Raw genomic sequence first — 11,072 nt, 5'->3', positions numbered from 1 at the left:
AGAATGATCCGCTTGAGTATCTACAAGGACTTGACAAACACATGGCTACAGCAATTGCTGAATGCTGAATTAGGAGCTTCCTGAACATTTCAAATAGCTCCGCAGACCTCTACTAACTTCTGTGTTCACCCTAAAGCTGTGCAACAACGATAGCAAAACTGACAAAACTTCTTATCTGTCAACAGAAAATCTCTTGAACTTTCCCTTCCCATTATGACTACCACAGCAGCATAGCAATAAATGATTTATCTGCACCTGGTAAAACAACAGCCACACCTGACCCTCTGACTGAAAAACAGATTGCTTCTTATGGTAGCTGTATGAGAAGAGATTTATTTTTCTGGGGTGACAGACCTGAATGTCCCCCAGCAATGACAGCTTTCTGTTTTCCAACAGCGATTATCGGCGCAAACAGACTAGTTCTGCAAAGAGTAAGCTCAAAATCAGAGACCTCTCTCAGGAACCACATGGCAATGAGGTTTACTCATTGTTTCTCTCTTCTATCTAAAGCAATCCATTTTATCTGCAGACAAGGATGAATGTATAAAACCCACAGAGATTAGTTAGAACATCTCACATATGAGGTCTAATTTGGTTAGAAAGTCAAATGCAATAATTTTAGTAAGAAGTATATCTACCCTTGCTGAATCAAAGGTTATTCAGTCAAATACAGATGCAGCATCATTTTGGTAAAGTCATGGATCCAGAGCATCACATTTATATTTTAATAATGAAAAAAAAATGTAACCATCCACACAGGGTTGTCTCTTTTTATGTTTATCTCTTTTTATTCCTATACTCAGCCCAGCTAAGATGGAGTTAACTTTCTTCACAGTAGCCCGTATAGTGCTGTGCTTGACTCTTGTGGGCAGAACAGTGCTGATAGCACACCAGTGCTTCGGGACTGCTGTGCAGTGCTCACACAGCCTTCAAGGCTGTCTCTCCAACCCCACACACGCCTGCAAAGGCCAGCAGGCTGGGGGTGGCAAGAGGCTGGGAGAGGACGTAGCTGGGTCAGCTGACCCAACCTGGCCAAAGTGATATTCCACACCACAGGATGTCATGCTAAGCAATAAAATCTAAGAGAAAGGCTGTGGGGTGGGTGGTGGAGGGGGGAGCATTTATTACAAAGACTTTTGTCTTCCCAAGCAGCTGCTACACATACTGAGGCCTTGCTTCCCAGAATGTGGCTGGACTTCGCCTGCTGATGGGAAGTAGATAATAAATCTCCTTGGGTTTTGTGGGGGTTTTTTTTTGCTTTACTTCCATACATAGCCTTTGCTTTTCATATTTTTTTTTTCATTAAACTGTCTTTATCTCAACTCACAGGTTTTATCTTCTTATTTTCTCTCTCTGTCCTGCCAAGGAGGGGGGGATGAAGGTGGCTTGGCGAGCACCTGCATCCAGTCAAGGTAAACCCACCCCAGTCCTTTCTGGTGTCCAACGTGGGTGCCCAATTCCAAAGAGACAAATCTAATAAAAAGTCATAGTTTCATGCAATCCAGACATAAAATGTGCATAGATTGACTATTCAGAAAAGCATGACTGCATAACACTTGCATTTTTATTTACAAAAATATTTCAATTCACCCATTCTTAACTTTGCACTTTCCTTCTCTTTTCTAACAGCAGCAAGAGCAGTTCTGCTCTATACAGGCAAGACTCAGGAACAAAAGATTTTGTCAGGAAGAAATAATAAGTTGTATAGAATTTAAATAGTTACATCCTGAAAAGTGACTTTCAAGTAATGTTATGGAGCTCTGTTTATTGCATATCAGATTTCCTCAGCTGATTACTCTGTCAGACCTGAAATGCACTTGGGGCTCTCCTCCACCAGACTCCCACCCATTCTGTAAGGGATGCTCTGCCCCAGCCCTCGGCTACACTGCACAGCCCCTTGGTTTTCTCAGGGAATTGTATTTCTGCCTTGACATTTGGTGTGGACGCAGGTCATTCTTTTGGGGCTACATTGGCTTTGCATAATTAGCAGTTAAACCAATATAGTTTTTGTATGAACTGTGGCTCCAGAGTATTTCCACACAATTTAGATCTGCATGTTTTGTTTTGTTTTTAATTTTAAATTAAGTAGGTGCATTAACATGCTTCACTAACACAGTATACATTGCTTTCCAGACCTACACATCTCTGCTTGCAACTTGACTTTAAAATTATTTCACCATGCTTGAGAATTAGAGAGCAACACCTAAGAATCTGTTATTTAAGTAGCTCTGATTAATTCTGCCATCTGTGTTGGACAGTTATGCTTTTAGCTCACAAATAATGAAACTTCAGTCAAGAACATTCAGCTTCGTGTAACTTTAAGCATAAATCTCTAGAGTGACTGGACCTAAATGCTCCTCCATAGTATGGATGTTTTTCCACATTGATGTCTGCGCATTTAAACACTAGCTGAGAGCTGTTGAATATAAGGGCTATCATAAAGACAGTAGTATGGAAGAAAATTGAGACAAATGTAGAGATCCAAGGTTAATGTTCTTCATGGAATAAATACTTTTTGCTTCACACTGAAAACTCAAAGAAAGAAGAACCAATAACAATGCTATATTTCTCAAAGTATCAATGCAGTAGCCAGCATTGAAAGTTAATCTGAGATGAACAAGTTTCTACTCAAAAATACTAAAATAATTTTCTTTTATATGGTCATTGTCCTCCTCAAGTTATTCTGACTGTCTTTACTAACCTACAAAAGGAACTGTAGTAGCACTTTCATAAACATATAACTTATTCTTTACACATATTCCTCTTCAGACTTCCATGACTTGCTTAGCTTTTATAAAATGGCAGAAGTCTGCTAAACTTGGAAAAGCAGCTTTAAAAACAAACTGATAATTGTACAAAGCAATTCAAATGGCATTTTATAAGAGAAGAAAAAAGGAATCTCTTGTCTCGTCAAAGGCTAATATTGGAGCATTACCTTTTCTGCTTGTTCAGTCTAAGCATGCAATTAAAATATTTTGGTTTTTTCTGTAGTTATTGGATGGTATCAGAAAACAATCTTCAATTACAGTCATTTGGACTCAAGATATTCCAACACTTAAAAGCAAATAGTTTGAACGCTATTTTCAAAATAGGAAAAAGAAAATTCTAGATATACAAAGCATTCAACGAGCAGTCATGAAACGGGGAAGTGGTGTTTTGAGCAAAGCATTTGATTGTGCAGCACGATTCATTTGAGTCCTAACATAATAAACTTGGAAGAATGAAACATGATTTCAACTGAATACTTTCCTTCCTCCACACTTCAGTGATTGTGTCAGTATCTTTTCCTCTTGCCACCTCTATGGTTGCTTACACGGATTTAAGCAGATGTAGTACAGTGTACTTCCATGCAGAACATCTGATTTTTAAGGGCTAGGATCTTTAAGCCAGGGAGCTTAATGGAATTTAAAACAACAAAATTTCTATCTCATATTCACAGTTTGTGCTATTCAGTCAGTAATGAAACATCAACACGAATTCACTCAGCTGTAAAGCAATCAAAGCAGCCTTATAAAGAAGAGGCAAAGCCCTTTCTAGAGAGACAAACTACAAATGAACTTAGGACTGACTCAATTTCATTATCAGCAAAGCATAGAGATGAGATATTCAAGGTTCAAGAGTAAACTCATCATGCTACCAAAAAGCTCACTAATTACTTTTTTTATTTCACATTTCTGCAATGTACAACACCTGCTCTGCAAAGGTGGATCCTGTTTGGCTACAACCAACAACTGTCCTAACACCATGCTAATAGCCCTCTAAATCCTGCTTAGTAACACCAAGGAACTGCAGGTTCTTTATATGGCGCAGAACATGTTTCAAACCTCTGCACACGCACAGAAACGTTCTCCCAGTACTAGAGACTAGGAGATGAAGTAGGCATCTAGAGGCAAAGGATTGAAATTCCTGCTTTTGGGAGAACATTGGGCTTCCAAAACAAAAGTAGGAAGTTTCAATTAGTACCCAATCTATGATATGTCAATTTAGAAGATCAAGCCAAATAAATGAAGGACTAAGCTTGTTCCGGTTGCAGCAAATCAGTAGGAAATTGTTACGTCTGAACTCTTAATCACCTTCTAGAGTTTAGGTACTGAAGTCAGGACTGGATGAATCCTTTTCTTCAGTCAGGCACTTACTAGTCTCCAGAACAAACCAAAACAAAACAGAACTAAGTTTTTAAACCACAGGTACTGGAAGAAAAAGAGAGGACATTGTCTTTGCCTATCATTCATATAAGCTTGTCTTAGTTTAGCCCTGGTCAGGACCAAGCTACATGGTCTCTCACTCACTGTCCCCCTGACCCTCCCAATGGGATGGAGAGGAGAATTGGTAAACAAAATGTGGCAAAACTCATTGGTTGAGATGAAACAAAAAATAAATTTAAGAGAAATAACAGAAGAAAACAAAACAGATTAAAAACAAATATAGTACAATAGGTCATAGTGGATCCTCATGCCCAGCTTCCTCCTGAGTAGCAGGAGAATCCTCTCAGCCCCCTCCTCACTGACACACTGAGCATGGTGTCACGTAGGGTGGAACAGCCCTTGGGCCAATTTGGGTAACCTGTCCCAGCTGTTGGCTAATTAGTAAACTATCCCAGCTGTGTCTCCCAGCCACAGATGCCACCAGCTCCAGTTCCTCTCCCAGCTCAGGTGAATGTTAACTGTATCCTATCCAGAACCAGGACAGAGCTTTTTCCAGATGTTTTGGATCCAAAGACCACAGTCAATTTTCAAAATTTATCTCAGATAAAGGCAAGTTATCTGACCAATAAGTAAAGTGAGATGCTGTTAACAGTCACCTAGTTCCCACTTCAAGGATTCTTTCTCTTCAGTATCCTGCATTTTTTTTTTCATGGAAATTACAGAAACAATCCTGATCTACAAATCAGAAATGAAGTCTTCCCAATCCCAGCCTACAAGTCTTACTTTAAGCATTTTTTCTTTCTCCAGTACTGCACAAAATACTCTCTACAGAACACAGCTTGTATCTCTCATGTCTCATGAATATCTAGACACGTGATGACAGTCACAGCCCAGCTCAACAGCCCCCTCCTTTGAGCATCCCTTTGCTCCTTCTGAGCAATTCAGCCCAGTTTCTTCAGGGAAAGGCTCCTGATATTTCCAGACTTGAGTTTTTAATGTAGGCTGTGAAGAGGCAGAACTTAGCTCTCAGTATTGGGCGATTGACTAGTCATTGTTAAAAAGATAATCAGTTGAGAATCAGCTTTAAAACACATTACAGAATTAATAGGTAAGACACCAAACCTTGGCCATATCTTGTCTCACCAAGTGTGCCATCTCCGCATCAGACTGATGAATGCAGAGTACGGCCCAGCACAGCATATGTTAGGAAGCTGGAGCAAACCCTGGCTGGGACCGAGTGGCATAGGGCTGCCCTTGCGCCTCAGCTGCAGCCACCACAGGATTCCCCTTTAGTCCCACTGGATCACGCATGGAAGTGAAAAGGTCAGAATCAGGCAAGCATCAAGACTGAGGCAAGTGGAACAATGGTTTTCATCTCAGAGCCACGCAGCCAAAGTTCCAAGTTAGAGGCCAATTTTGTCTGTTTCAGTGTAGCTGAGCCCTCTAGTCAACAAGGTAATCCTCAATCTTGCCTCAGTGTTGATTATTGTACAATTTTATGAGTCTATTACTGACTGGTAAATGGAAAACTCTTCATTGGAGAGCTGCTACTAAGTGCTATCTTTTACAAATAGGGCACAGAGATAAAGTTTAAGAGTAACGTAATAATGGATAATACTATACCTCGACTGGCAAAACACTGTAGATCTAGTCATCTTTCTGAGGGTGTTTTAGGTGTTTGAGGGTTTTGTAAAAAATATATTTTTATTTATAAGTCTTCTCTTGGGGACAACAGCTTTTTGAGATGGCTACTAATTGAATAATTGGAATAATCAGCTACCTACTTAATCCAAGTTAAAATGTTATACTTTATTTTTATAAAAGGCAGAAAGCAAGCAAAAATGTGGGAAAGCAATTAGAAAGCAATTAGAAAGACTTGTTATGGCCAGTCTTTTGAAAAGTCCCTTGGCCTCAAGAGCACTAATTTAATGGGATGCATACAAACATAAACATCTTTTAAAAAATTAAGACCAAAATAATTTTGGAGACAACCTGAGAAGGTTCAGGTGTAAGCATCAAAAAGGCAAAAAAGCAGAAATGTTCTTCATTAACAGAAGAACAGAAGCAGAACAGAAGCAGAAATGTTCTTCATTGTGAATATGCAGTAACTACACTGAGTTCAGCAGTTATTTTTCCTTTAGCATGAATGTGATAGAGCAACTGTCAATGCTTTTCCAGATGCCTCCTGCATACGACCCTTGAAATAGCCTTAAAACATTCGGAAGTAGATGAAAGCCTTCCCTACAAATGTTTCATTCTAAGTTAACCATGAGATCAAGGGCTGCCATGCAGCAGCACTAGTTAAAGTTATTCTGAAGGTTAGTTTGGGGAGAGGGTGAGGGCATGAAACCCCATGGACATGGTAGAATACTTGCTCTGACATCTTGTACTCTAAAGCTTGTGAAGGAACAGGGAAACAGAAAAGAAGCAGAGAAACAGTAAGAACTCCCAGAGATGAAGCCATCTGGGGAAAAAAAAAAGAGAAAGCTGTATGGGGTGCAAGAATTGGTTGGCTGAAGCAAGATTACAGGGCCTGAACAAGAGTAGAAATGCAGAGAACAGTGTGGAAAAGTGACTTTCATGACTCTGAGCTATTCTGCACATGAATATGAGCCAGAGCCTCAGAGAAGACTTCCCCTCTACCTCCATTGTGTGACTCAAGAGAACAGGGCCAACGCACAGTACCTGCCACAATATCAAGCAGTGCAGGATCCTCACATAGCTGCAGCTGCTAGAATGAAAGCAGAGATGAGGTCTCCTTGAGTCCCCCAACAAGAAGTTCATGTGCGATCTGGGCTATGAAGCCACTGAGAGTCAGCAGCGAAGTCTAGACCCGCACTGAGACTACAGCAGTACACAAACACAAGATAACAAGGTGGGCACAACAGAGCATCCAGCAAATAGAAAACGGGGCTGTGGAGGCTTGGACTGGTCTGCTTTTACTCATAAAGGTACCAGCAGAGTCTCTTCCTTGAAAGAAAGAAATCTAGAAATGGGAGGTATTCAAAAGTCTCCGGTTGTGTTGTTGTGGACTATGTCCTGCTCACCAAAGCTTATTCAGGCTAGGCATTTGAAGCCACTGTCTCATCACATTGTGTCATTTCTACTTTTAGTTGTGGCCAGAATGAGGATGTGCAGAGAAACGTGACAAAGGAAATCAAAGCAACAAGCACAATTATCCCTCAGTTCCTCTGCAGATGTAAGGTGAGTCACTTCGTACGATCAGAGTCCAGTCAGATTTGCTCCATCTGTACAGCTTCTGTTCCAAGTGCTTCTTTCTCAGCATGAAGGGATAAATTCCTGAGCAGCTTCTAACAAATTATGAAAGACAGGATCATTTTCTAGAGGATTAACCTACTAGCAAAAAAAAGCAGACTAACAGTAGGCATGCACACAGAGGTGTAATGTGTTAATCACAAGCAGCTTGATAGCTATGAAGTACCAGAAAGAGACAATAAGGGGGCAAAAAAAGAATCCATAACATGAAGCTCTACTATGCCTGCTTTGATAAAAACTGCCTCAGAGCACATAATGCACTCTTAGGAAGCAGTGAATATTATTGTGTATTTTGGAAATAGAAGGATTGACATTTTTTCATAGAGCCAAACCATCCATTTGTCATGCGGATCCACTGCAACAATGAACATGATACTGGGCCAACCTGCAACATTATTAATACCATAAGTGGCTCCCAGACAGGTTAACACAAGCCAGTAAAATTGCTTCAGTGAAGCCACTCTGAACGATCACATTAAAACCTCTGTTCATGCAAACCAACAACTTGCGTATCAGTAAGATATTTTGCCTTTTAGAACCACTTAGTAGCATCTCCACACAACTAACTGACATAATATATTGAGGAAAAATGCACTATGAGGTCTCAGGAATCTCTGTGTAGGTTGTTTTTCAGCTTCATGGGGCTTTGTGTGTTACTAAGTAATAAACAACATGGAAGCAGGAGGAGGGAAGGCACTTTGACGGGGATCTGTGAACCAGTAGTGAAACGGTGGTTTACGTGTCATTTACCAAAGGCATTGGCCCATCTTGCTAGTCCTGCTCTATCCAGCACTGTTAAATTTCATAGAGATACATGCAGTGCAATAAAAACACAAATGTCAACACGATCTTGGAACAATCCCAACCTCACAGCAACATCAGCAGAAGTTTTAGTAATTGTGAACTGTTTCAGTATATTTAGACTCAAGCTTGGAAATGAGTATTCTGTCAGGTAATAGTTCTGGCAAATGCAATATAAAAATTGGCATATCTGTAAATAAATATCATACCTGATACTTGCATTTGTCTCAGAATACCAAGCAGCACTCTTCCTCCCTACTCACTGCTGAAGTTTTATGTCCTAAAACCAGATTATTTACTCCCATTTCTATTCCCTTGTTTTCCATACAGTAAACTGTGCTCTGAAGGAAAGTCTGGGTGCATTTGCAATCCTCCACACATTAGCTCTTGGATCACAATTTTTCTGACAACTGTTCCACAATATGTCATGCCAATCTATTTGTAGTCTTATTGTTTAGATTTGTCTGGACAAGCTGGAACTTGCCATGTTCACATTTTGACCCAAAATCTTTTTTCCTTCTGCTGTGACACACCACCAGTAGAAGCTCTGCTTGTGGTAATCCTGACACCAAAAGCAGACACAAAAAGCTGTTGCCACATTGAGTGAACCACAAAAAGAAAAAGAGAAAAGATAAGGAGAAAGCATTGAAGGTCTAAGCTAGCATAGGAAACAACTAACACGTCACGAAAAACACCATCCTCCCAGTTCTCCTTCTAAAACATAAGAGTAATTCTCATGTAGAACAATAAAAATCAGTCATTGCATTGCTTACGGTTGAAGAATGAGGATTGGAACTAGATGATCTTTAAGGTCCCTTCCAACCCAAACCATTATATGATTCTATGAAATAAAACAGACAATATACCAATAGGTTTTAAGCATTGTAATTCCAAGTCAGGCAGTGGAAATACTCCAAGATATACCAACTTAGTTGCCTATATTTAGCTCTGGAAACAATGTTTATGTCTATTTTATGTGGGCATAAATGCCAGAGATAGGAGTGCTTAGAAGAGAGAAGGAAACACTTTTTCATCTTGGACTTGCATGGGGGCAAAAATACATCGGCACACGTAACAGTACACAATTTTTTATCTACCTGGGTATGATATTTTTGAAATCAACAAGGAAAGCTGATCTTAACTGTTAAACAGCTGTAGATCTCTATATTGCTTCCACCCACGTCAACAGTGATTGTATCATTGCCATAAGCCTCCTTCGATGAATGATGGCATGCTGGCTACTGCATTGTGGAAGGCAGCATGGAAGGAACAGATCAATGCATTTGCATGGAGCTGTTTATTCGCCAGCTGTTCCCCTTGTGCTGAACAGGTTTCACAAGTTGGTCTATTAAACCCAGATTACTTTAAAAAAATGAAGAGACACTGAAAAATTCTTAAATATCTAGGAGACAAAGTAAATCAAAGTAGATCAAAAATAAATTTAATTTTCAGGTAAAATAAATCTTTATATCTCAACTTCTGATTATCATGTGGCAGCAAAAATGAAGCATAAAGCTAGTGAAACAGCTTAGTCATTATAAAACAACAACAACAAAAAAAGAAAAATAATGTCATTCATTCAGGTAATATTTTAAAATGAAGGTTCCGATTGTCAAGTTATTAAAGAAAAGCTGACCTCTTTCTGCTTAGCAACCTAAAAGCAGTCACTTTTCAGCAGGTATCATCATTGTCCCATACTTTTTTTTCTTTAAACAAGTTTGAACTGTGCAATCTGTGAAGATGTCATGCAGGAAATAAAAGTGCCTTTTGGTCTGGGTATTCACTTTTTGCACTGAAAGGTATTCAGTATTCACCACTATCAATTCCACTATTTCAGACCATGAATGACAGTGCTAGAAGCTTATATATCTAATTCAGAATTTAAATCTATGTTGGCTGTTAGTAAAAAGCACTCTTTATGCCTAAAAAGGTCTAGGGAAAAGTAATAAAGCAAGGGGGAAAAAAAGCAAAGCAAAGTAGCCCTTCCACCTTGGCTCCTCCCTAGATGAAGGCTCAGGAAGGCTCTAGTAAGGCTCTCTGGCCAAATTAACCCAGCAGACAGTACTAAAAAAAAGTCACTACATGCTCATGTGCTCTTGAGCAGAGCAGTGAGCCATGAATTCAGAAACTAGTCCTTCAAAATGTAATTTTCACAGTGTATTTAGAGCACAAATGTAATTTATCCAGGTTGAATTGTGCACATTTAGTGGCCTTTTTCTAAAGTGTCTGCTGATTGTCATAGAATTATACCAGTGAGCTGAGTCATATGACAAATAAATATATAATATTTTTAAATTGCATATTGAACTTCATATGGAAAAAACCTTACTACTTTTTTTTTTTTCTTCCATGCTTGAAATAATTCTGAGCTGCTTTCCTGGACAGGAATGCTCAAGGTCTGTCTATTTCTCAGGTGACTCCAAAACATCCTGAAAGTTTCCCTTAAAATAATCTAAATTACTGTAGTTGTAAAAGAAGAAGAAAAAAAAAAAAAGTTGTTTTCTCACAACATAGTCTTATTTTGCTCCCCAGCAGAGACATCTTGAAATAAACCATATGATGAAGATTTCAGCTCAGCTTGCACCATGCTGGACACTTAACTCAGGCAGAAACTTCATTTTTGAGGACTGGGCACTATGAAGGGAGAAATCAAGATAGACTGTGATAAACCAGAAGCTAGTTATTCTGATGAAAGGTCTGAGAGAATCACAGCTGTAAGCAACCGTGACCCTTGACATTTTCTGTGTAGAGACAGTATTCAGAAAATAAAGGCGTATTATACATAGCTCCTTCTTGGATCTGAACATTGACAGCTCTGCTGCTGGTTTGGCTTATAGGCTCATAACGTCA

The 11,072-nt window shown here is 39.4% G+C and overlaps 1 protein-coding gene across 1 annotated transcript in view; it reads left to right on the top strand.

Moving 5' to 3' along the window:
- The window catches only part of LOC147601379 (uncharacterized), a 23,693-nt gene extending 12,779 nt beyond the window's left edge, over positions 1-10,914 (top strand). The window contains exons 3-5 of the mRNA XM_086744624.1: positions 1,330-1,412; positions 7,259-7,349; positions 10,758-10,914. Of these exons, the coding sequence (XP_086600750.1) occupies positions 1,330-1,412; positions 7,259-7,349; positions 10,758-10,862 (279 nt within the window). The 3' untranslated portion in view covers positions 10,863-10,914. The remainder of the gene's footprint in view (positions 1-1,329; positions 1,413-7,258; positions 7,350-10,757) is intronic.
- Positions 10,915-11,072: the final 158 nt, after the last annotated feature.

Source organism: Chlamydotis macqueenii, chromosome 3 (genome assembly GCF_036417535.1).
Source record: "Chlamydotis macqueenii isolate bChlMac1 chromosome 3, bChlMac1.mat, whole genome shotgun sequence".
In the NCBI taxonomy this organism is placed as follows: Eukaryota; Metazoa; Chordata; class Aves; order Otidiformes; family Otididae; genus Chlamydotis; species Chlamydotis macqueenii.
The sequence above is the reverse complement of the archived record's forward strand: the minus strand, read 5'-3'. Positions and strand labels throughout refer to the sequence as shown.